Genomic DNA, 27,738 nt, shown 5'->3' on the forward strand with positions numbered 1-27,738 from the left:
TCCCCTGCACTGCAAATTGTAAGTTACACATTTTGGACCGGTGCTGGACCTTTACCTGTTACGTACCATGTAACCTACTATTGATAGCGGTCTGCTATCAGTCATGATATTGACGGCTCCGTTTGAAATGGATTTCCTGGAAATGTAGGGCTGGAGAACGGGTGAAAGGCAAACCCCTCTGGTGACTGTGCTGATTTGCTCAGTGTTGAACACTGCAGTGAAATGTCCACCTATCAGTCTCTAGTGATCGTACAGTATTTCTGTCTGTTTATTCTACCATTAGTCCATAGAAAACAGGCAGAACTTTGGCAAACATGAACGTCATCCAAACAGCCACAGTACAGAGCAATTATCCAACGTTAGTTCCTTGTAAGAGGAGGGTAGGAAAAGGGAGAGGGGTGCTTAAATACCCAGAGGGAATTACAAATGTTGAATCAAATAGAGGAGAGACAGAGAAGAGAGAGAGAGAGTGTTGTATTGTATTGTTTAGGGAGTTTACAAAAGTCGTAGCGCACAAAGGGATGGCAAAGGTCACAATGTGTGTGTTTGTGTGTTTACAAGCCTGTGAGTGGTGGTCGGTGCCGTTTAAGATGATGGAGGATGCTACATTTTTTTAATGAACATGGCCTTATTTTTATTACAGCATATTGGATGACTCTCATTCATATTCCGTTCACCCAGTTCAATGTAACAGTGATAGGTTTAGGCTACTACATGATACTAAAATGTACCCTATACCCATCATGAGGTTGCTACAACCTAGCCTATGAATGAAAGTTTAGCGTAGGTGCTCAGGTCGAGAGAATTTTGAGTAATCAAGGTGACAGACAGTGACACATTCAACACTGCCTTGCACACTCTTGCCTGCGTCTAGCTGATCTAGAGTGTAGTCATTAGTCCAACAGTTGCAAATGAGAGTTGTAGCGTTAGTAAACCCACTACAATCATGCAGTATAGTGTACAGTCAGCAGCAAGCAGTTTAGCAGTTACATTGGTGGGCCCCGGTGGCAAAACATGAATAAAACCAAAAGCTTACTTTGACTTGGAAGAGTTCCAGTGTTGGATAGCCATAGCCAGCTAGCTGTTTGTGCCTGGTGTTTGAGTAGGCTAAACTAGCTAGCTGTATTCAATGCTAGCTAAGTAAGTGAAAGTGGGATAAAATATACCATGACATATAGCTAGAAATGTATTTATTCAAACCTGTTTAACTATTGTCTTTCTCTCTCTTTGAGTCAACTAGTCACCACATGTTATGCACTGCAGTACTAGCTAGCTGTAGCTTATGCTTTCAGTACTAGATTCATTCTCTGATCCTTTGATTGGGTGGACAACATATCAGTTCATGCTGCCAGAGCTCTGATAGGTTGGAGGACGTCCTCTGTAAGTTGTCATAATTACTATGTAGGTCTATGGAAGTGGGTGAGAACCATGAGCCTCCTAGGTTTTGTATTGAAGTCAATGTACCCAGAGGAGGACGGAAGCTAGCTGTCCTCCAGCTACACCATGGGGCTGCCCTACAGAGGGCTGTTGAGGCTAATGCAAAAAAGTGTGTTTTAGTCAATTATTTGGTGATCTGAATATATTTACTATAGTTTTATCTAAAAAGGATAACTTGTTTAATGTTTCACTATTTTTATTTTTATGAAATTCACTGAGGAGGATGGTCCTCCCCTTCCTCCTCTGAGGAGCCTCCTCTGAAGCCTGTGTATGTGCACACATGTATGCGAGGGTGTGAAAAGGACAGATTTTAAGAATAGATCATTTTTCTTTGTTATGTGTTTGGCATTCTGTCTTTGTTTTGCCACCAGCAGAGGCTAACCCATGATCGTGAGAGAGAGGTCCTGAGAAGTGTGTTTGTGTTTGTTTTTATGTGTGTGTGCGTGCGCGCTGTGTGTGTGTGCGGTGTTTGTGCAGTGTGTGTGTATGCGGTGTGTGCGTGTTTGTGCAGTGTGTTTGTGCGGTGTTTGTGCAGTGTGTGTGTGTGTGTGTGTGTGTGTGTGTGCGTGTGCGTGCATGCGTGTTTGTGCAGTGTGCGTGTTTGTGCAGTGTGTGTGTGTGTGTGTGTGCAGTGTGTGTGTGTGTGTGTGTGTGTGTGCGTGTGCGTGCGTGCGTGTTTGTGCAGTGTGTGCAGTGTGCGTGTGCGTGTTTGTGCAGTGTGTGTGGTGTGTGTGTGTGTGTGTGTGGTGTGTGCAGTGTGTGTGTGTAGTGTGTGTGTGCAGTGTGTTCAGTGTGTGGTGTGTGCAGTGTGTGTGTGTGTGGAGAGAGAGAGAGAGAGAAAGGTGAGAAGTCAGCCTTAATAACTTGCTGATGTTCCAGAACACACTTCCCTCCTTTCCTTCCCTTAGATGTACAGTGTGTTCTCAGTCAGTATAGCCAGTGGCCTGACAGATTACTGGGACTATGGTAGAAGATGGAAGCACTAAATACTAGAGCTCAATAGTACTGGGCTGAAAGGAAGGAGGGAGAGAGAGAGAGAGGAGGGAGAGAGAGAGAGAGAGGTGGGAGAGAGAAGACTGAACATGAGGGATGGGATGAGTTTGGACTGAGTCGCAATGATTTATGCTATGAAAAATGTCCGATGATTTTAGTCAATTTCTGTGGTTGTATTTTGTCTTTTAAGTTAGTTGGGTTTGGTTATACTTGATGCATTATTATACTGTCTACAATAACTAATAAGAGCTCTGGCAGTCATCTTGCCTTCAGCCTGTATGTTTAGTGATTACATCAACAACATGTAAAGCAGCACTATAGACCGTGGCAGCAATTCAGCTGTATTTCTGCTTTCCCAGGAAGACACCCTGTTGTTAGAGCTGCCGTTTCACTCTTTAGGCTGTGTAGTGTGTGTGTGTGTGTGTTGTGTGTAGTGTGTGTAGTGTGTGTGTGTGTGTGTGTGTGTGTGTGTGTGTGTGTGTGTGTGTGTGTGTGTGTGTGTGTGTGTGTGTGTGTGTGTGTGTGTGTGAGTGAGAGAGAGAGAGACTGCATGCAGTCTATTTGTACTTAGGCCAAGGTGCTGCGTCGAGGAGCAGTAATGCCTACACAGCCCCATCTGCTTTATCCAGCTTGAAATGCAATGCCTTTTAATGACAAATACGAATCACAGGGAGGTGTCGAGAGAGGGAGGAGTGAGAGGGAGAGGGGGAAGGAGAGAGAAAAACATCCCGAAGGTCAGGAGCAGCGGGCGGCCGTAGGCGAGAGACACGTGAGGCAGAGATTGTCTTGCGTCAGCCCCACAGTTCTCTGTGTGTGTGTGTGTGTCAGTGTGTTTGTAATGTGTGTGTGTATATGTCTCATCATTTCCATTCCACTCCCACTGTGTACAGCAGGACAGCTAGGCAGCATTTCCCTGCTATAGCAGGATTGTGTGGACCGAGTGTTACTACACTGTACTGTAGGGATCATCAGCTAGATTCAGCCGCAAGCCGGCGGTCGGAACATAATTACAAATCATTGGTAGACTGCAAATTGAATCCCAACCGTATATAATATTTGACTAAAACATAACCATTTCAAACCTTGCTTAAGTTTGTATACGATCACGTGTCTCTTTATTATGCGTGGAAATACTTGGGAACAGATTTCCAAAATTAAAATCACTTGGACCTGATTTTCTGGTGTCTTTTATTTCCAACAATGAAAATCGAAATTAGAATAAAAAAAAATGTTTTTCTCAGAAAGCTTGGGGGGCCAAATAAAACCACCTGCAGGCCAAATTGGGCCCGCGGCCGCCTGTTAGGGAACCCTGCTGTACTGTGTTATCCATGCTTGTGGTCAACAAGCAAGAGACAGTTAAACCAGGGAAATACCAAGGCTGTGCCACTACTTTACTTCCTCTTCTTAAACCATAAGGGCAGAGTTGGCATGTGCATGAGTGTTTCTGTGTGTGTGTGTGTGTGTGTGTGTGTGTGTGTGTGTGTGTGTGTGTGCGTGCGTCGTGTGTGTGTGTGTGTGTGTGTGTGTGTGTGTGTGTGTGTGTGTGTGTGTGTGTGTGTGTGTGTGTGTGTGTGTCGTGTTGATAGAGGGTTAGGGATAGCAGGGCTGCTAACAATGAGCGCATTAGTGAGTTGAATTGAAACCATGTTGTAGGAGAAGCACTCACACTGTGAGGCCTATATATTTTGTTACGAGTCTTTTGTCACAGCAAAGGGGAAAAGGAGTGCATTTACTTCAGCCTGATGGAGAGTGGATCTAAAACAGTTCGACTAGCAGCCTAAAGCATTCTGACACAGCGAGGGGGTTCACAGATCCACTGAAGTGCTACGATTTACAAGAACCGCCAGCTCTGAGTTTTTCTTAGGAGTTTTCATATCTGTTACAGGAGCTTTTAGAAGTGTACTAAGTTAAATACAGTAATTACACCATACACACCCCATCCAAACATACACCCCCCATCCAAAACACACACACACACACACACACACACACACACACACACACACACACACACACACACACACACACACACACACACACACCATACACCCCCTCCCATCTAACACACACTCAACACCATACACCCCCCATCCAACACACACTCAACGCTATACACCCCCATCCAACACACACTCTCACCATACACCCCCCATCCAACACACACTCTCACCATACACCCCCCATCCAACACACACTCACACCATACACCCCCATCCAACACACACTCACACCATACACCCCCCACCCAACACACACACACACACACACACACACACACACACACCACACACACACACACACACACACCATACACCCCCTCCCATCTAACACACACTCAACACCATACACCCCCCATCCAACACACACTCAACGCTATACACCCCCATCCAACACACACTCTCACCATACACCCCCCATCCAACACACACTCACACCATACACCCCCATCCAACACACACTCACACCATACACCCCCCACCCAACACACACTCACACCATACACCCCCATCCAACACACACTCACACCATACACCCCCATCCAACACACACTCTCACCATACACCCCCCATCCAACACACACTCTCACCATACACCCCCATCCAACACACACTCTCACCATACACCCCCATCCAACACACACTCTCACCATACACCCCCCATCCAACACACACTCTCACCATACACCCCCATCCAACACACACTCTCACCATACACCCCCATCCAACACACACTCACACCATACACCCCCATCCAACACACACTCACACCATACACCCCCCACCCAACACACACCCTCACCATACACCCCCATCCAACACACATTGAATATACACATTGAGTATACACCGTTCTGTATACTTCTGGCCCTTCTTTGGACACTGTGTTAACTACCCTCCAGATGAGCTTCAATGCCATACAACTCTCCTTCCGTGGCCTCCAACTGCTCTTAAATACAAGTAAAACTAAATGCATGCTCTTCAACTGATCGCTGCCTGCACCTGCCCGCCCGTCCAGCATCACTACTCTGGACGGTTCTGACTTAGAATATGTGAACAACTACAAATACCTGGGTGTCTGGTTAGACTGTAAACTCTCCTTCCAGACTCACATCAAACATCTCCAATCCAAAGTTAAATCTAGAATTGGCTTCCTATTTCGCAACAATGCATCTTTCACTCATGCTGCCAAACATACCCTCGTAAAACTGACCATCCTACCGATCCTCGACTTCGGCGATGTCATTTACAAAATAGCCTCCAATACCCTACTCAATAAACTGGATGCAGTCTATCACAGTGCCATCCGTTTTGTCACCAAAGCCCCATATACTACCCACCACTGCGACCTGTACGCTCTCGTTGGCTGGCCCTCGCTTCATACTCGTCGCCAAACCCACTGGCTCCAGGTCATCTACAAGTCTCTGCTAGGTAAAGTCCCCCCTTATCTCAGCTCACTGGTCACCATAGCAGCACCCACCTGTAGCACGTGTTCCAGCAGGTATATCTCTCTGGTCACCCCCAAAGCCAATTCCTCCTTCGGCCGCCTCTCCTTTCAGTTCTCTGCTGCCAATGACTGGAACGAACTACAAAAATCTCTAAAACTGGAAACACTTATCTCCCTCACTTGCTTTAAGCACCAGCTGTCAGAGCAGCTCACAGATCACTGCACCTGTACATAGCCCATCTATAATTTAGCCCAAACAACTACCTCTTCCCCTACTGTATTTATTTATTTTGCTCCTTTGCACCCCATTATTTCTATTTCTACTTTGTAGTTTCTTCCACTACAAATCTACCATTCCAGTGTTTTACTTGCTATATTGTATTTACTTCGCCACCATGGCCTTTTTTGCCATTATTTTGCCTTATCTCACCTCATTTGCTCACTTTGTATTTAGACTTATTTTTCTACTATATTATTGACTGTATGTTTGTTTTACTCCATGTGTAACTCTGTGTTGTTGTATGTGTCGAACTGCTTTGCTTTATCTTGGCCAGGTCACAGTTGTAAATGAGAACTTGTTCTCAACTTGCCTACCTGGTTAAATAAAGGTGAAATAAATCAATAAATCAAATTCACACACACTAGTAGCAGTAATAGGTACTGCCACATCCTCTCTATATCTCTCCAACGTTGTGTCTCACTAAATAAGACTTAAGCCCTGGTACTAATTCCCCTTCCCAAACAGCCCCCATCAGTCACGCCCCAGTGAAGGGCAAGTACACAGGACAATGCTGTTCTTTTAAAGGCCCTGGTCCCCAACGCCATGAATCAGGGCTTTCACACCGGGACAGCGACCGGGAGGGAGCTCCAATCTGCTGAGTGACTGGCTGCCGGTCGAGCCACTCAGCCCATCCAGATTGAGATGGACTATTTTGAATGGAGGGCCTAGACAAACAAGGCTAGAAGCTGAAGGCTTTAGGGTTTTGGGATTTTTACTGTCGCACTCGGGTGCAGCGGGGGTCGCTAGGGGTGTGTGTACGTGTGCATTTGTGTGGCGATGGCGAGGTTGGGTTTACCAGGCTGCGAGTGTGTGAGGATGTCAGGCAGGCCCCTCCCTGGAGGATTAACCCAGAAGGGGATCAGCTAGGGGCTAGAGGGGTAAAGAGATGTCCTTCAGAAACACCACTAAATGGATCCTACTGTATACCGTTAACCCCATGCAGGCCTCTGGCAGCACATTACAGGAGAGGTGCTGCTGTCTAATACCACTCTGGTTTATTAGTCTCTGCTGGTTACACATGGCTGAAGGAATGGCCTACCCAGATTCTACCTGCTACCCTTTCTCTCTTTCTTTCTTTCTTTCTCTCTTTCTTTCTTTCTTTCTTTCTTTCTCTCTTTCTCTCTTTCTTTCTTTCTTTCTTTCTTTCTTTCTTTCTTTCTTCTTTCTTTCTTTCTTTCTTTCTTTCTTTCTTTCTTTCTTTCTTTCTTTGAGAGCTTATGCAGGTGTTATTACGTTGTGTAGGGGGGTGTTGATCCTGTTGGGGGGTCCATGCTGAGGGAATTGGAGTTGTATGGAGACCCTGCAGGGGCCAGAAAAGCCCACTTGCGGCGCCAGGAGCCCCGAAGCCAATGTCTCCCAGGGAGAGATCATTACAGTATTTGTGTAGTCACTCTCTTCACTGAGAGAGATCGAGTCACACAGAGAAAGCTGGTGAAACTGTGAGGAGCCTGAGCCTCAGGGAAGTCATTACGGCTCCATCTCAGCTGGGAGAGGGAGAGGAGGCTCCCCCCAGCTGCTCTGGGGCATTGCACATAAATAAGGAAGTAAAGAAAGGAATGGAATCGATAATGAGACTGAATCAGGCTGTTTTGCCTAGTGAGTGAAAGGTTAGGCAGGGCTCGGGGGGGGGGGTGTGTGTGTGTGTGTGTGTGTGTGTGTGTGTGTGTGTGTGTGTGGAGAGGCCCAGAGGTTTGCTGCTCAGATGTCTGGTCTGGTGTGCAGATGGCCAGGCAGGGACCCACTGAATGGGCCTCGCGTTTCATTTGGTAGTTAGAGCCCCAGCTGCCTTTCTCTCTTTCATCCCTGAGAGAGAGAGAGAAGGTGGAATATTTTTCTATTCTATTTTCTCGTCCCTCCATTTTTTTTCGCCTCTCAGGGCGAGCGATGCACGCACGCACACACACACGACAGTCTCTCACTCTCAGCGGCGTGGGGGGATGAAATGTCTCTTAACCAAGCCGCGTGCCCCTGAGCTACGGTAATTGCAGGTGAAATTCAGCTTCCTCTTTAAAATGCCATCTCTCTCTCTCTCCCTCTCTCCCTCCATGCCACTGGGTCTCTCTCAGAAGTGTGTGAATCCCTCAGTCCCTGACGCGTCGCCAACCCCCGAGACACTCCCACAATGCACAGCGGAGAAGGTTGCCCAGTGATATCAGTAGTGCTGAGGGGGAGGGGGGCTGCTGCTGCTTAGGAGAGGAACGACACAGAGACAGTGTGTGTGCGTGCGCGTGCGTGTGTGTGTGCGTGTGTGTGTGTGTGTGTGTGTGCGCGCGCGCGCGTGTGTACACCGTCAGCAGAGCTCGACGTAGAGGTGACACCAAGGTGAACGCGGCGTGTGGAATGCGCTCTCGACTCGGTAGGCAGCAAATGGCTCGGTGGCAGATGGAGTCTTTGTCAGGGAAGAGAAATGGCAGCTCCGGAACGTCAGAGAACCATCCCCCTCCTGACCCCCTCCCTCCTCCCTGCCTTTCCACACACACGCAGGCAGGCACACGCACACACCTCATCATATCTCCCTCTCCCTCAGTGTTTCTCTCTCGGCTGGCGGGCGGTGACCTTCCTCCTCCAGGGTTCCCTCGCTGTTTGATCAATTATCCCTCTCCCATTGTTTACCAGGAGGCAAGAGAGGCCTTAAAATGGCCACTGTCAGGTGGAAGGATAGATTTCCCAGACAGGGAGGGAGAGAGACACCAGCGCTGTGAAGAAGCACGGCTGGAGGCTGGGCAGGAGGAGAGAGGAGGGAGGAGCAGTTAGCCTGTTGTAGCCCTCTATACAGCAGCCATGATTACATGATTACATGACATTAGCTATGAGTGATGCCTACGGTCTGATACTGCTGGGTTTGATGTATGTTTATGAGTAAATGTCAGGTGATTGTTAGTGAGGGGTTAGGAGACTGACAAAATGTCTTGGATTATCTGTTATACTTGTCATCACAATTATATTTTCTGCATTTGTTTATCAAACAATTCCTGGTAAAATCTGTTTCTAGCAGTATCTTTGAGTCGGAAACGAGTATTGACACTACCCAGCAGTCCCTTTACGACGGATGTAAAACCATGAAAAAAACAAAGTTCCATCCACCATTTACCCTCTGACCCTCTGACGCTAACGGACACGTCCAGAATGCCATAACACCTCCGTATTTTCAGCAATCATTATTTTCAGCATCGAAGGAGAAACGGAGAGTGAGGAAAAAGAGGAGGGATTCTGGGAAAGGTCAGGAGGCAAAGAGAAAAAAACGGGGTGAACAAATGATGCACTAAGCGAATGACACGCAGAGGTCCCGGGAGTTTAATATGTATGTGTTGCAGGTTTGATGGCTGCTTTCATTAGGCCCGCTCATTGTTATGCATAGATTGTTCTCCTGCAGCAAAATGAATATTGCATTCACACGGCCTCCCATCACGGCGGCTTCCAGGGAAACATTTTTGGATTGCAAGAAGCTTGGGAAGAATTATTATTATTATTATTATTTTTTAATATAGGATGGAAAAGTCAGTGGTGTCTGATGCAGACTACTAGGTCCTAATTAAAACGATTTATAGCGTTGTCAGTCACTGTTGCTCATTTGTTTGTTTTAAGCGGACAATGCGGGTTGGATACTCAAGTTAATTTAGGCAAGTGGGTGTACTTGTGTGTGAAACAAGAAAAGAGAGAGATGGAAAGATGATTCTTTTTTTTTTTGCATCACTTTTTCTATTCCTCAGACTTGACTATGTTTCAACGGGAATTCCTAGCCTTAGTGGGACATGGGGGAAGGGCTCTGTGAGAAATATTAATAGCTATGGTGGGCGGAAAGGGGATAAAAGGCTCTGTATTTTTCCATATGTTTTGTAAGAAAACAGTCCATATGGATGATGCCCTGGTCCGGAGATTTTCAGTCCCAAACAGACTATTCCTACTCTATCCCACTAGTCTGAGCCATTCTGTCCAGGCAACAGACACACTACACTCTGCCTATGGTGATACGATATAATGATCAAGTATGAATGACTTTCCGAGGTGTTGAAATATAGAACGGTTCAAAATATTAGAAAGAAGAACCCAACTAGACGGAAGACATTTACTGTTGAAACAGTCAATTCAATCTCAGAAGGAAAACGATATTATTATTGATGAATGTATAGATTAGGCTATAGTAACAAATGATGCCCAACGTGTATAGAGTTTAGCCTATAGATTGCATGGTTCGGTAGCTCAACGGAGCTATGAATACACAGTGAGTGAAATGCAGCTCCCACTGTGTTCATCTGAAGGACACAGGAGGAACCAGCGAGGACTGGAGAGGTCTAGAATGACCGTGTGAAGGAGGATTTTAAGAATTGCCACCCTCTGCCCTTGATGCTACAGTTATAAGTACCTGTACCAAGGCTGCAAAAGGCACACACACCCACCCACCACACAGCAGTAAGTGTGGTACAGTACGGAGGCTACACTTTTATTTACAGTGCATCAAGGAAATCATTTGTTTTCTTCTGGAATATCACACTTACTGAGTAATCTGTAGATGCTGTCAGTACTCTTTATTATACTTGTATTATGCTGTGTGTGTGTTTGTCCCAAGGTGTAGAGGAGAGGCTGTCCTAAGAGTGTTAACCACAGCTGCTTTGTCATCCCTTTAGAGAGGGTTTAGAGAGGGTTAATGTATCTCGCTGTGTTGGAGGTGAGATTGTCCTGTGATGGTTGACATCCGTCTCCCCCTGTCTCAGGCCCTGCTGCACACGCGCACACAGCACAGACAGACAGACAGACAGACAGACAGACAGACAGACAGACAGACAGACACTTCAGAGGACTTTCTGGTAACAGGAGCTGTGTGTGTGTGTGTGCAGCAGGGCCTGAGACAGGGGAGACAGATGTGGAGCCCCTCCCTGTCCCAGTGTGGAGTGGCCTGTCTTTCACACCCGCAATAAAAAACACTGTCACCAGTAACCACCACTGCTGCTGTTAGGAGGAGACAGACACTAAACAAGGCCTTTATTGTAATGCCTGAGAGACACTGTACCCACTTCTCAACAACAGTATAGCCTTAAGAAAGGAATGTGTAACTAAATAACCTAGAAGTTATGACAATGAAAATGATGACGTTTATTATGACTCATGATGGTGACAGTGATTATGCTGATTTGAGTGATGGTACGTTATGCTGATTTTAGTGATGGTATATTATGCTGATTTGAGTGATGGTATATTATGCTGATTTGAGTGATGGTACGTTATGCTGATTTTAGTGAATGTATATTATGCTGATTTTAGTGATGGTATATTATGCTGATTTGAGTGATGGTATATTATGCTGATTTGAGTGAATGTATATTATGCTGATTTTAGTGATGGTATATTATGCTGATTTTAGTGATGGTATATTATGCTGATTTTAGTGATGGTATATTATGCTGATTTTAGTGATGGTATATTATGCTGATTTGAGTGAATGGTATATTATGCTGATTTTAGTGATGGTATATTATGCTGATTTGAGTGAATGTATATTATGCTGATTTTAGTGATGGTATATTATGCTGATTTGAGTGATGGTATATTATGCTGATTTTAGTGACGGTATATTATGCTGATTTTAGTGATGGTACATTATGCTGATTTTAGTGATGGTACGTTATGCTGATTTTAGTGATGGTATATTATGCTGATTTGAGTGATGGTATATTATGCTGATTTTTAGTGATGGTATATTTTTCTGATTTTAGTGACGGTATATTATGTTGATTTTAGTGGTGGTATATTATGCTGATTTTAGTCATGGCGTATCATGATTCTTTTGGTGGGTTTCTTACTAGTATAATTATCTTGTTTTCTGGGAAATCAGGGTGCAGATTTCAGCTAGCCACAGAGTGGTTATTTAGATATAGTTAGCTACTGTCTGTCTGTGGCTGTGTGTGTGTCTGGTATTCTGTGGTAGCAGATTTACAGACTTTGTGTGTGTGTGTGTGTGTGTGTGTGTGTGTGTATTTATTAGGATCCCCATTAGCTAGTGCTAAATCAGCAGCTATTCTTCCTGGGATCCACACAAAACATAAAACATGACATAATACAGAACATGAATAGACAAGACCAGCACCAGGACAGACCTACATACAATATAAAATAAGTATACACCTTTCATTCATTAACGCCTTCATAATCAGTCATAGACACTACTGGATGCAAGTGCAACACACGAAAAGAGGTGCGTCGCAAACTGACATGAATATAGCAAACTTGTTTCGCTAAATTCCCCTGTGAAGGTGTGTGTGTTCTGTGAGGGGAAGTGAGTAGGCGGGTGTGTGTGTGTGTGTGTGCGTGCGTGTGTGTAATGTAAACGGCTTCACCAAAACTGCGGTTACTGTGGTCACAAGTGACAATGAGGATGTCTCACAATCAGTCAGTCAGTCACCTCAGCTGTATTCTGTTTCCATCACACATATAGCCCACAAACACTAGTGCATTCAGCCATACCGCACACACCCCCTCCGCCTACACACATAAACACACACACAAATATGTGATTTAAAGTACAGTACAGTGTGTTTGAGTCACTGTGCCTAATAGTGTGTGGATGTGTGTGTGTGTGTTTTATATGCATAAGAACAGTAGGATGCATGTGTTTGTTCTGGATAATATTAGCGTCGTCAAGCCATTCTGTTTATGGAAATCATCTGAGTGTTACTAATATGTCTGAATATAGCTTTAGGGGGGAAATGGCACCGTGTTGTCACATACATCTAAACAAACTGTGAGCATATTCAGTGTGTATCCACTCCAAAACATTAATATATTCAGGACATCTGATCCATCTCCCTCTCTCATTCTCTCTCTCTCTCTCTTTCTCTTTCTCCTTCCCCCCCTTTGATCTGAATAACAATAGTATCCACTCATGAAGACATATGTAAAATAGAACCGTCAAAATGTTCAGCCCTGGTGGCTCAAGAAGCCCTTGTGTACTGAACAGGGCAAAAACCATTAGGCAACACACACACAAACACACACACACACACCCTCTGGCAGGCAGATATGACACAACGGCTCCTGCTGTGATTGTCTGTTAGGCAGCCAGCGGCGCATTTGCGACCCAAGATGGACGCTCCCAGAGTGACGTCTGTTGTTCGCAGGAGGAGAATGGAATTTCAGGATAGCAGAGAGAGAGAGAGAGAGAGACAGAGAGAGAGAGCTCAGATAATGTCGGGCTGCTGTTTCACTCACAGCCTCTTCCTGTTTCTGGGGCACGAGGCGTGAAGGGTGTCTGTTTATCTCCAGACCACCAACCCCTCCCTACAACTCACAGACCAGGAAGTGCACAGCATTGGTTGACAGGAAATCTTAACATGTTATTTTGATGTGTAAATCCTGCTCTCTGCTGTGTCACTGAGTTCATTGTATATTGTGTTTGTTATAGGAAATCAGAATCTGCCATAATAATCAAAGTAGTGTAGCTTACAGCTCAGATACAATAGACTAGGCTACAGTATCTCGCATGTTGTCTCTCCAATTGAAATGCCTGCCTGCCTGCCTAGATCTTTGCTTTGTTATGACTTGTTTGTCTTTGAAGGGATGTCTGGTTCTCCCATAACAATTGTGCAATTGAAAAAAACCTCTCAGCTCAAGAAAAAGGAGATGGTTACACACCATTAGAATGGAGAAAGGACACAAGTTGAGTCAATGTGAATGACAGAGAGAATCTCTCCTTTGTCTGCGTGTGCGTGTGTGTGTGTGTGTGTGCGTGTGGCTGTTGCGACCATCGGCAGTGCTGTTGTCGGATGCAGGTGTTTGCACTTCAGCCAGCCTGCGTAGCTATGGAGCTATTCTTCACTCACAGGTTTGATGTGATTTACTCTGAACATCTGTCTCTGGCAGGTGTGTGGAACCATGAGATCTTGACTCTGATCGCATGATATAGATATTACAGGGGCGGGGGGTGTGTGTGTGTGTGTGTGTGTGTGTGTGTGTGTGTGTGTGTGTGTGTGTGTGTGTGTGTGTTAATGCCTGTGTGAGACGTATAGCTGAGCAGCAGAGAGAACATTCCCCCCCCCCCCCCCCACCAGGGATCAAACATGAATCCCACTGCTCTGTAATCCAAACCTGTATTTTGTCTGGGTGACCAGGCAGACCCTCCAACAATGGTCTCTGGCTTGATTTCCTGTGGGTGAGTGGTATCAACAGATGAGGTGGACTCCGGTGTCCGCCTTGCCAAATGAGGAGTCTACTCCAGAGGCATAAATCCAAGCTACATCTGCTCGGTTGAATCGTGTCTCAGTGGAAACAGAAGAAATATAAGAAAATAGCCTACAGAGCTTGAACTATTTTCAAGCTATTTCTCTCTCTCCCTGTCCACTGCTACTCCTACCAAAGTTCAGATATCTGGTGACAGGGGGCAGCAGGAAACGCTGTGATTGGCTCCTCGCTATGAGGAAGTGCTGGGCTCCCGAGGAGGAGCCAGATGGGTTCCAGTTTCACATCAAACACTGCCATAGCACTGTAGCACCGCTCCTGTTGCTGTGGGGCAACGAGAGAGGGAAAAACAGTCATTGTGCTGATAGCATTTGTGAAACCAGTCTGTTATTGTTGGAGTCACTGCTGCTGTAACTATGAAGTTGAACACAGTCAAGAAGTGGAGGTTTCTGTTCTGGTTCATCAGTGAAAATCATACAGGGAGGGAGCTAATGTGCGAAGTTAGACTGCTACACCATCCATTCAGAACCTCAGCTGGTTAGTTTTAAAGGGTGTTTTACGTTTAGCCTGGGGGGAAGGACAGTGTGCTGGACAGAATTGGATTGAGTGAATTTGAGCCAAACATGTGACAAGAATCTTCAACTCATCACCAGAGACATGAGTTTTCCCTTGCCATGTTACTTGACCCGGGAAAAACTCTGGGTGCCTCCTCATCACGTTTCAACACCCGGTCACCACTGCATAACATGTGGCGACGTGTTCTGCGTCATTGAAATAGAGTACGTTTGTGAATTGAAGAAACAGAAGGAGAAAACGTATGTTGGCTCAGCTAACCGGACATGTTAAGTGTTCAACGCCATTTGCTGCACAAATCATATTACCTGACAATGATGGAAGTAAAGGCATGTGCAACTAGACACGTTCAATTTAGTGCAGCTGACAGCGGAAGCAAGTGACTTGTACAAAAGAGATGCTTGGTCTGTTTCGGCGCTCTTAAAGGTACAGCAATTTCATCCAAATTAGCATGAGTCAATGGAGCCCAAAGTGAAGCTGATTATCTTCAGTTTGAAATTCCAGCCTAATTGGCTAGCATGGGAGTGAAGGCGAAGCTATGCCTGTCTGTCGTTTCTCGCTTGGGTTGTCATTAAAGGTTGTGCGAAACGAGTGTCAAGAGTTTATTTGCCTGGGGTGTTTTATTATTTTATTTTATTTATTAAAACCCCTCGCGAATACAGAATACATCTTTTGACTCTGCTGCGCTTTCAAACTTGTAATGTAATATAATTGTAAATGAGTGTTAGACGTTCAAATGTATTTCCTTGTTTTTTTTTCTTCATCTAAAATATGTCTCTCGGGTCCCCCCCCCCCAATCCTCATCACAAATGCAAATGTCTCACATTAATGAAAGAGGCTTTAGTTGAAGGTTGTGGTGTAGGATGGATGATACACACAGGGATTGGGCCGCACCGTGTCCTCCCACACGCTGTGGAATCGTATTATCACGCCGGCAGTACTTTTTACAGTGGCCTGTCGTGGCTGTAATGTGTGTAACTAAGCCAGGTGACCGTAGCTGTTAGCATAGCATAGCCCGTAGCATTGGCCTCTATGGGAGCTGGGCTAATGTCAACAGTGTGTTAGCGCTGCTGGGTTGAGTGGAGTCACTGACTGTTAATCATTGTTCAACAGAGAGGCTGTCAGGCCACAACAACACGGCACAGGATGAATCACTGCTATAGATCCCCATTTTACGGAGGGACCGTTTTAATGCCGTCGTTTTTAGTCATTAGGCTCTACTTGTTACATATAGGAGCAGCCTTGGGTCTGAAGAAGTAGTCAGCTGTAGCGAAATACTGTTAAGGATTTTTACACCTCGAGGTGTATTTTCACTTTCCCTTGAAGATGAAGACATATTTAAGGCTACTACCTGTTAATCAATAATGTATAACATTAATGATGCTATTAATAAGACATATTGACACAACAATTATGGCATCTTAAATTGTATGTTGTTTCCGGAAAGGTGATAAAATCGTGTGCATGTCTCCAGTTATTTCTAAGTCTAATCCCTACTTCATTTCCAGCTCTAGTTTGGTTTCTATAGAGAGATATTCGAAGACAGGGGTTCATCTAAGAGTGAGAGTGAGAGGAGCGTGTTCTCGGTAATTAAAAGGCAATTTTCTGAAATTGATTAGATTATGCTAATGAAGGTAGATGATATCAGGCAAACGTGTGAGAGAATGCCAGTCCAGCCGCCATTACACGCACACGGGTCCTCCCTGCTTTTCTTTCTGCCGAGTGCTTCATAAAATGTCAGAGCGCTTCTCTCTCTTCTCCCCGAGCAAGACGCTGTGAGATGGCAGCTATCTCACCTGCTGCACTCTGTGTGTGTGTGTGTGTGAACACTGGCCTCTCTCATGTAGCATTGGAGCAGAACGGAGTGGCCTTCTGCCTGCTGCGTTCTCTTCCGCTCTGTCAATAAAGGACCACAGACTCTTTTCCAGCCGTCTTTTCCCCGTGTTGAACAGACAGTAGAGCGTCAATCCAGTTCCCAGCACTAATAATCGAAATGTCACCAAAAGCCTATTGTTCAGCGGCGTCCCTGACAACCGAGCTGCTATAGCTGTCGCAGGATTGTTGTAGTTGTTGCTGTCGATTTCGAGGACTAGCTAGCCTCCTCGGTCTTCCATCGGTTTTATTAGTGGAAGGTGTTCTGAACGGGCCTGGTCGTGAAACGACACACGTGAGCACTAACACCTGCCTGTTGATACAGACAGATGCTGCAGCACACCCCCTGCAACCTCCGTTAGTCTTCTACACATGTAGAAGAGTAGGTATCTGCTCTGCATATGCTGTGTTGCCTATTTGCACAGCTCAGTCAGAGGAAATCAAACAGAGGCTATCTCTTTAACTGAAATCATAATTACACAATTATGCTAACTCTAGAATGCGTCCGGGCGCTGTAAAAACCAGCCAAGCTCCAGCAGGGGGGGAGCTGGGGAGTGTTTGGGGGGAGGGTGGTAGGATATAGGAAACAGGCTTTGAGAGGGAGCCTGGAGGCTTCATTTAGCCACGACAACAGTACATGAGCTCATTACACACACAGAGAGCTCTCAGGCCCAGCCCAACACACTGCAACACGTACACATTCAGACAGCAGCGGGAAACATCAACATTTAATGGGATATCTCTATCCTGCTAGTCCTCGCCTTCCTGTGCTAAAGGAACATTAGGCTGAGCCACCAGGGCCAGGAGTTAAGGGGTTTGCAACTTGGCTGAGGGTTTTTAGTAAACCAGGGCTCCCGGTGAAGCCTACAGCCACTGAATATCAAATATGGCCGTCAGTACACCCACCAAGGGAACATTCAGTCAAATGTATTTGTAAAGCTATTTTTACATCAGCTGATGTCACTAAGTGCTTATACAGAAACGCAGCCTAAAACCCCAACTTTCATTTGAATGTGAAGGGAATTTCCATTTTATAAATTCCAATTGTACGAGCATATCTCTCTGCCGTCAGTTGATGCAGTCAAAGTGGAGTCATATAGAATGAGCTTTGTGACCACACATTTCTGTCTGCACTAAGGAATGCTTGATCATGGCATTGGCCATCTCTTCTTAGTCACTGGTATATCTCCCTCAGCTTAGAAGTGGCTAGACATTCATTATAATCCTGTAATAGTGTATAAATGTACATATCATTGACACATTTTGTCGTTTAAATCTCTAAGCATGAGATGTGTAAAATGTATTGAATTGCACTGAAGTTGGCCCATTTGAATTGCCTAAAAGTGTAGGCCTATTTAATCCCAGGAAAATACTTGATGGGAGACATGGTTGCTTCTGTCATTGCGGTGTGTATTTATAACAGCTAGCTCCGTTGCTGGCTAAACCGGGCTGTGCCGATGCTCGCAGGACACTCCATGATTCTGTCACTTTCGTTTTGTCTTGCGTTTGACATGCATGTCATCTGCATTATGCATATCTGGAGTGTAGCAGTCGATCTCTCCCTCTCTCTCTCCCCGCATCCTTCACTCTCTCTCCCCTTCTTCCCTGTGTTGCTAAGCCTCCTCCTCTTCCATTTCTCCCCTATGCCCACACACATGGCTGTTGTGGCTGATAAAAACGGTACTAGACTGTTTATTGTACCCTGATGGAAAATGTTATGATTGTTCTAATATTGGACTGGACCTGGTAGCGAAAGCTGTGGCCTTTTGGTGAATTGACCCAGCTCTGTGTGAACTGTGTCAATCTAATCCTGTATGAATAAATCTTTTTACTTTGTTTCAAATTGCTTTTTTGGTGAACCATCTCTTAGGGGACCAATTGACACTTGAAATGAACATTACAATGATGCTTACAGTGAATGTGTGTGTGTGTGTGTGTGTTAAAGTAGAATTTGCTGAAGTGGTATGAAGTGTATAATTCTCCACTGATCAAAATGACATGTTATAAATGTCAGGTATGGAGTATTACAGCCGTTTACAGCCCAGCCGTGTGGCTGGATATCTAGTTTGCTATGACATTTTCGTAGTCTTCTTGTCTACCTGAAAGTATCAGATTTGTCTCATTAACGGTCCTTCTCACACCAATTGAATGTCATTTAATAATCATCAGCAATAGATCATCACAGTTGATGGAGCCTGGAGGAAGAAGCAGTGCAGAGGAGATGATTTAAAACTGAACAAGGGTAGGAACCAGGAAGAATATATGTCATGTATAGTAACAGCCAAGTGTTATTATCCCTAACAAGCGTTGGCTTGCCTCGCTCTGCGTCCATGTCTCTATGGTGTTTGTTCATTGTAGCCCCCCACACACACACACACACACACATTCCTTTTCTCTCTCTGCGTAATGGAGTCCTCTAAATATATCCGGTTTGGGGCAGATCTGAATGTGCTGCGACGGGCGGTAATGAGGGCGAGATTGGCTTGTGGAGAGAGAGCAGAGGGTGGAAGAATAGCAAATTCATCAGGACTGAATCACTCACTGAGAGAGCTGCCTGTCTGCCTGCATTAGGCTTTGGTGTGGCTAATGATCTTAAGACCCCACAAGGTTTCCATGGGGACATATTTGATGATGGCTCTATATGCAAATTGAGCAGCATTTCGCCTACTATTGCTTAGGTGGGTAGAGATGTTTGCTACATAGGCCTCGGAACCTACCTACACCTCCTTTCTCTTTCAAAAAGCAACATGAGTGAAAAAGGATTTCTGCTTCCCAAAACTACAGAGGAAACACATTTCCCATCGTATTCCTGGTGTTGTTGACCTGTCGGGAGATATAGTCCTACTGTAGGTTAGCTGAGAAATGCCAGTCTATCTGTGTGGAGTGTAGAATGTAACGTTCTTCCCTTGCAGACTGCTGCATTCCAGGAGGAACCGGACCTGGCCTAGTGGCCTGAAGGGCCTGCTTCTCCTCACTGAGATACATAGCCATTTTTACATGAACATTTCAGTCATTTAGCAGACTCTTTATCCAGAGCGACGTACAGTCAGTGCATTCATCTTAAGATAGCTAGGTGGGACACCCACATATCACAGTCATAGTAAGTACATTTTTCCTCAATAAAGTAGCTATCAGCAAAGACAGAGCTAATAAGGGGGAGGGGAAAAGTTGTGTTAGTTCACAAAAGGCTTTTTTATTTTATTGTATAAATGTTTTGGGAGGGGGGGGGGGGTGCAGAGGGATTATTTAAGACACTCTTTTAAAGGAATAGACTGTTCCAAAATGTAGGCCTCCGTTAGATTCTCTCCAGTCAGTTGAAGTTATACTGAGTTGAGTTTAGTTGTAGGCGAGCAGAGCAAGTTCTAGCTGTGACAGTTCTGTCACAGGCAGACATTTGACATTTAACACAAGTGACAAGCTCAGCTACCCCTCTTCAGTGGTTTCCATCCCAGGCCCAAAATCACATTATTGTCGCTGAAAACCACAACACAGATCGCAGTGTGAGTGTAGAATCAGGCAGCCCGTCTGCGTTCTTATGACTGTGAATCAAGTCCTTCGGTGCAGGAGGACTGAGCGGTTTCCCCTGGCGGTGTGTTATTGTCCTGACAGTCACCACTAGTGGCCTTGCAGTGGAGCTGGGCTGTCCGTGGATTGGCTGCAACAGTACGGGAAGGATACCGCTGCCAAGGCGGTGTAATGGGGTGAGAGATGTTGCCCTTCCCAACATGCCCTGCTCTGCCATCTGTCGCTGGGCGGGTGTGCAGAAAAGGGGCGGGGTTTAAAGAGCAGACTGTGGCCACTTAACAGTCAACACACACAGGGGCATTGTGCGGTGTGCCCATTGGCCCAACTGTGCTAGGCTATGTCACTGTTGTTACCCATCATCATCGTGTCTGTCTGATGCTGTCAGTGCTGTGACTCAGTAGTCTGGTAATAGTCTGAGGTTTAACCCGGGACAAAGGCCATGGCTTCCTGTTGGCATTATGTCACTTCCTGCCTAGTGGTAGTGTTTGTGTGTGTGTAGGCGGGGTAGGGAGGGGATCTGAGTAGAACGATCTGGATTCATCTGTGTCACTTAGTGTTTAGTGCAAACAAGACAGCCATGAGTAAACACACACACACACCGTGAAAAGGTAAACAGTGGGGACTGAAATGTGCAAGGTCGGGTGTAGTGAGGGATATACTGGTAATTTCTCAGTCTGGGTCCATGACCCCTCTCTCTCTCTCTCTATATATATATATATATATATAAAACGCCAGCAAGGAAATGTCTAGATGGAGTTTAAGCCTATTTACAATGACATAACTTCTAGATCCACGATAAATAAAGGAGTTGAAAGAAGGACATAATACGAGCACTCTGGTAAACAGCGGTGAGCATACGTGCTCTGTCCCCAATCTCTCACACTTTACTCTCCTATTTCTGCCGCCCACGTAGTGTAGTGAAGCGGGGGATACTAAACGACCCAAATGGCACCCTATTCCCTATACAGTGCACTGCTTGTGACCAGAGCCCCACTATATAGGGAATAGGGTCCCATTGGTGACACAGTACAGAGTGCTGCAGGTTGCTCTGCTCTTTGTCGCATTAAGGCCTCTAATTGTGTTGAACAAGGCCGCGGGACATGACGGGTGCCGGAGTGCCGGAGACGACACAGGAGCCGCCAGTATCACCAGGCAACCGTCGCACAGCGGAGCCCCAAAGGAGCCCAGGGCCGGCTCCACGCTTCAGGAGGCCGCCTCCAGTTTCACATCGCACACATCCAGCCAATCAGTTTAACCAGTGTGTACAAGACAGGAAGATGCAACTACAGTGGCATCCATATCGTGGCTAATTTTCACCTCATTCACTGTATGGATTTACAAGTGGGTTTTAGGCCCTTTATGATTTAGATGTTCTTTCTGGTGTGATGGGGAAATGACAGAGCCAAGAATAAAGGTGTTTGTTGAATGCGGAGATGTGAGATGAAGAGGCGAAGATAGACACAACACTGAGGGGCTGTAGGCGGAGAGGATAGAAAGAGAGAGACGGAGGATTCGGGCTGAGAGGCAGGCAGGCAGTGTGTGACTTTGAATAGGGTTAAGACATGGGGAATAATGTGTTTTCCCCTCTCTCGCTCCCTCCATTAGGGCGAGAGGAGACATTGTGTCCGCACTCTGACTAGCGCTGATCCATGCTGATGACTGTTGCCGGATTATCTCTGTTAGCATCGGCCATCTGTTACTGTGGGGGGGGGGGGGGGGGGGAAGCAAGCTACCAGCAAGGGCCCAGCTCTGTCCTCCTCGAAGCATGCAGCCATTTGACACACACACACACACACACATAGTGTCAACACACACACACACACACACACACACACACACAGAAGGCCTAGTGTTAGCTTACAGATACACGCACGTGCACCCATTATCATAACTAAAGCAGCTAGCTAGTGCATACTTAAGAAGGTAGAGTATTTGTGGCACATGCAAACACACATACAGGCCTCCACACACACACACACACACACACACACACACACACACACACCTCCCCTCTCACACACAGCAGAGAAGAGGAGGAGGGTCTTCTTCCACAATAGCAGGGACATGTGAAGGCTGCTATCGAGGCCACATCCACTCATAAAAACCCAGCTAGCGAGCTGTTTATATTCCCAGCAGATTTCCTGAAGGGCCATTCTTACCACCATTTGCAGCTTGTTTTGGCAGCTGAATGGTGTGTTGTATATGTGGACGTGACTGTGATTCTGCCGAGGTAACACATCTTATAAATCATTTGGGGGCTATTAGCATAAATCTCTCCTCTCGTACCATCCGCGGCCTGCTGTTTGGTCACAACGCAGCTCGCTGATTGGCTCAACGTTACCTAAGTCAAATTAATTTAGCCGTTCACGGAGATTATACCGCCCGCCTTATACCGCCACTGTGCCGCGCCGTTAATTACCTATAAAATCAAGCTAATTCTGATGCTAAATCCATTTTAATTTATCATAATTAAGTCAGGATTGGATCCTTAAATACCTCGGCGGTCCATTATTGTTGCAATCATTGTTTGCTGCGTCAGGTGGTATCCTCTTACCCGCTCCAATCGTATGATTCTTAATAGATTTAATAGTACTAAGTGATCAGTTTGTTGTTGTGGACGTCGGAATTAGAAGACGAGGGACAGTCGTTTTGTCTCATGTGGTGGAGAAGAAGAATCCCTTGTCAGAGATGCTGTGTAAGATGAGATAAGGAGGAGGGCTGTTTTTTTTTTTACCCCAGAAGGAATCGCTTTTTTAGAGGAAATGAATTCTCTTCACGTCTTTGGGTTTTGACAGGCCGAGGCATAAGTGCAGATATTGAGAAATGACAGGAATGGTTTACACGCCGTCATTCATCCCTGGTGGGGTTTGTTTCTGCGTCTCCTTCAGACAAAATGCCTTCTCTTTCTCTTTCCCCCTCTCTCTGTCTCTCTCGTCTCTGAATTGCCATTTGAAATCACACCGAATGATCCGCTCCGTTGATTACCTGACACAAAATAAGCCCCCGTCTCATTTTGTCGGAGAGATGAGCCGTTGTTTTTGCCGTTTTTATCTGCGTTGTAAAACCTGATCTCCATCCAGCCGCTATTGATTGTCACCTGTTTATCTGAGACAATGGTGACAGCAGTGCAATGGTGAACCTAGTATTACATTTGAGCAGAGAGCAAAATATGTTTTATACTGAATTAGAAAAATATTGATACAGCTTTTCGCAAAACACGGTCATTAAAAACGGAGGTTTATTGCTAAAACATGCGTTTAAAAAAGAATCCACAAACGACCTAATGATTTGGCTAAATGAACCTGTCATGTCCGTGCATGAGGAACGGGTCCCTCCCGCTGACCCTTGACCTCTCTGGTAAGTACACATGATCATGCATGTGTCCCAAATGACACCCTAGTCCCTACATAATCCACTACCTTTGACCAGGGCCCATAGCACTCTGGTCAAAAGTAGTGCACTACATAGGGAATAGGGTGCCGATGGGGGACACAGCCACGGCCCATATTTGCCACAGCAACAACTGAACCGCAATGGCCGCCCTGCAACAGTCCTCCTCCAGCACCACGCGCAGTAGCCAGGCAGCAGCCAGATCCCCGAGGATTGCAGCAGGTTTTCTTGTCATTTGCGTCCCGTCCTCCCCCCTCCCCCCCTCCCGTCAGCCTAGCTCCTGGCTGATACTTGATATTCAGAGGATAGCAGCTTTTGTCTCTGAGATCTAATCAGTGTCCCTGTGCCTGCTGCAGAGGAGGGAGAGAGAGAGGAGGGGGACTAAGGGAGACTGTTTATGTGTAATGACACAATATGAAAGGCAGCCTGTAAAACACAATCTGCAAACTGTGCTTTTCAAGGGGATTTTCCTACCTGGATTAGTGTCAGGTAAAGGGATGGAAACGGGAGGAGAGAGGAGAGAGAGGAGAGAGTCAGGGGCCGTGTGATATGGGAGAGATTTTGTGTGTGTGCGTGGCACATGTGTGCATGTGTGAGAAAGTGTGTGTACGTGCGAGAGAGAGTGTGTGTGTACGCGTGTGTACATGAGAGAGAGAGAGAGAGTGTGTGTGTGTGTGTGTGTGTACGCATGTGTATGTGAGAGAGTGTGTGTGTGTTCTGCCTGCCTGAATGTTTGTGTAAGAGAAGGTGGGTAGGAGGAAATAATGGAGTAGAAATAAGCGACAGTGGAATCATCTAACCCTGCCGTTGTCTCCCGAGGTTTATTTGAACCAGTGTTGTCAGTAATGCCAGTTCTCTATGAGGCTGTTAATGGACGGGAGCACAATAGTTCCACAGCGGAGAGAAGTCTATTGGGTCTTAGAGGAGTCTTTGAAAGCCCTCTGTGTGTTTTGTACAAGGCTGAAAGAAAGTGGAACTGTGAAGGCTTTAGTTTGCCTGTTAACTACATCCACTGTGAGAGGGGGGACTGTTTCACACTGTGAGAGGGGGGACTGTTTCACACTGTGAGAGGGGGGACTGTTTCACACTGTGAGAGGGGGGACTGTTTCACACTGTGAGAGGGGGGACTGTTTCACACTGTGAGAGGGGGGACTGTTTCACACTGTGAGAGGGGGGACTGTTTCACACTGTGAGAGGGGGGACTGTTTCACACTGTGAGAGGGGGGACTGTTTCACACTGTGAGAGGGGGACTGTTTCACACTGTGAGAGGGGGACTGTTTCACACTGTGAGAGGGAGGACTGTTTCACACTGTGAGAGGGGGGACTGTTTCACACTGTGAGAGGGGGGACTGTTTCACACTGTGAGAGGGGGACTGTTTCACACTGTGAGAGGGGGACTGTTTTACACTGTGAGAGGGGGACTGTTTTACACTGTGAGAGGGGGACTGTTTTACACTGTGAGAGGGGGACTGTTTTACACTGTGAGAGGGGGGACTGTTTTACACTGTGAGAGGGGGGACTGTTTTACACTGTGAGAGGGGGGACTGTTTTACACTGTGAGAGGGGGGACTATTTCATACTGTGAGAGGGAGACTGTTTTATGTAAAAAGAGCTGGGAACACTCTTGTAAATCAAATAGATCACGCTATGTGCGAGGGTGCATGTGTGAACTGCGTGTGTGAGAAAGACAGAACGTGAGTTTGTGTGTGTGTGAGCGAGAGAGAGAAAGTCTATGTGTGTGTGTGAGAGAGAGAAAGTCTATGTGTGTGTTTTGTCCGTCCAAAATGTCAGACAGCCTCTTCTCTCCGCTCTCAGCTGAACACTTGTCATTTACTGTCATGTTAAAGTGATAATGGTCACTAATTCCACACCAACCCCCCTCCTTAAGAACTAGTGACATTCCCCCCCCAAAAAGATGCCATCCTCCCGGCCCATGAGCTCTGAATGGGAGGTGGGGTGTGTAGAAATATTGTTCTGGGGAAGTGAGATGTGAAAGGGAGAGTGGCGGGCAGCAGTGTCTGTTTCTCTCTTTCTATTCTCTCTCTCCTCTGCTTTTGTAACGGTGCTGATTGGATTGTGTTTGACAGATATGGAGTCTGGAGAGCGGCTGGCCTCCCCCGCGCCCCCCACCCTGCCCACCGCTCGCACCTCCTCCCCTGCTGCCTCCTCCTCCTCTTCCTCCTCCTCGTCCTCCCCGGCTCCCCACTCCAAGAGCAGTCTGGCCCCCAGCCCTGCAGCCTCACTGGGATTTACCCTCAGCACCTCTGGTAAGACTGCTTCATCAATCCACGCCGTGCATCACACACACACACACACACACACACACACACACACACACACACACACACACACACACACTGTCAACACCCTGTTAAACTGCACATGACTAAATACACAAAATGCACTTTACACTTTCTACAGAGAGACTGGTTTACAGAGACACTGGTTTACAAGGAAATGGTTTACAGAGAGGCCGGTTTACAGAGAGGCCGGTTTACAGAGAGGCCGGTTTACAGAGAGGCCGGTTTACAGAGAGGCCGGTTTACAGAGAGGCCGGTTTACAGAGAGACTGGTTTACATATATGTTAGATTTCTACTTCCCCATTAATAACTACTGTCTGTATATATAGAATAGAACAACCCTCATAACTACTGTCTGTATATATAGAATAGAACAACCCCTCATAACTACTGTCTGTATATATAGAATAGAACAACCCCTCATAACTACTGTCTGTATATATAGAATAGAACAACCCTCATAACTACTGTCTGTATATATAGAATAGAACAACCCTCATAACTACTGTCTGTATATATAGAATAGAACAACCCTCATAACTACTGTCTGTATATATAGAATAGAACAACCCTCATAACTACTGTCTGTATATATAGAATAGAACAACCCTCATAACTACTGTCTGTATATATAGAATAGAACAACCCTCATAACTACTGTCTGTATATATAGAATAGAACAACCCTCCATAACTACTGTCTGTATATATAGAATAGAACAACCCCTCATAACTACTGTCTGTATATATAGAATAGAACAACCCTCATAACTACTGTCTGTATATATAGAATAGAACAACCCCTCATAACTACTGTCTGTATATATAGAATAGAACAACCCTCATAACTACTGTCTGTATATATAGAATAGAACAACCCTCCATAACTACTGTCTGTATATATAGAATATAACAACCCCTCATAACTACTGTCTGTATATATAGAATAGAACAACCCTCATAACTACTGTCTGTATATATAGAATAGAACAACCCCTCATAACTACTGTCTGTATATATAGAATAGAACAACCCTCATAACTACTGTCTGTATATATAGAATAGAACAACCCCTCATAACTACTGTCTGTATATATAGAATAGAACAACCCTCCATAACTACTGTCTGTATATATAGAATAGAACAACCCTCCATAACTACTGTCTGTATATATAGAATAGAACAACCCTCATAACTACTGTCTGTATATATAGAATAGAACAACCCCTCATAACTACTGTCTGTATATATAGAATAGAACAACCCTCATAACTACTGTCTGTATATATAGAATAGAACAACCCTCATAACTACTGTCTGTATATATAGAATAGAACAACCCTCATAACTACTGTCTGTATATATAGAATAGAACAACCCTCCATAACTACTGTCTGTATATATAGAATAGAACAACCCTCCATAACTACTGTCTGTATATATAGAATAGAACAACCCCTCATAACTACTGTCTGTATATATAGAATAGAACAACCCTCCATAACTACTGTCTGTATATATAGAATAGAACAACCCTCCATAACTACTGTCTGTATATATAGAATATAACAACCCCCCATAACTACTGTCTGTATATATAGAATAGAACAACCCCCCATAACTACTGTCTGTATATATAGAATAGAACAACCCCTCATAACTACTGTCTGTATATATAGAATAGAACAACCCTCCATAACTACTGTCTGTATATATAGAATAGAACAACCCTTCATAACTACTGTCTGTATAT

At 45.5% G+C, this 27,738-nt stretch overlaps 1 protein-coding gene across 18 annotated transcripts in view; it reads left to right on the forward strand.

Moving 5' to 3' along the window:
• LOC106575161 (bromodomain adjacent to zinc finger domain protein 2B) overlaps positions 1–27,738 on the forward strand; it is a 69,707-nt gene that overhangs the window by 14,480 nt on the left and 27,489 nt on the right. For all 18 annotated transcript variants that reach the window (XM_082963430.1, XM_082963443.1, XM_082963437.1 and 15 more), the window contains one exon: positions 25,772–25,951. In XM_082963430.1, the coding sequence (XP_082819556.1) occupies positions 25,774–25,951 (178 nt within the window). In that variant the 5' untranslated portion in view covers positions 25,772–25,773. The remainder of the gene's footprint in view (positions 1–25,771; positions 25,952–27,738) is intronic.

The sequence above is a fragment of the Salmo salar genome, chromosome 17 (assembly GCF_965601325.2).
Source record: "Salmo salar chromosome 17, fSalSal1, whole genome shotgun sequence".
In the NCBI taxonomy this organism is placed as follows: domain Eukaryota; kingdom Metazoa; phylum Chordata; class Actinopteri; order Salmoniformes; family Salmonidae; genus Salmo; species Salmo salar.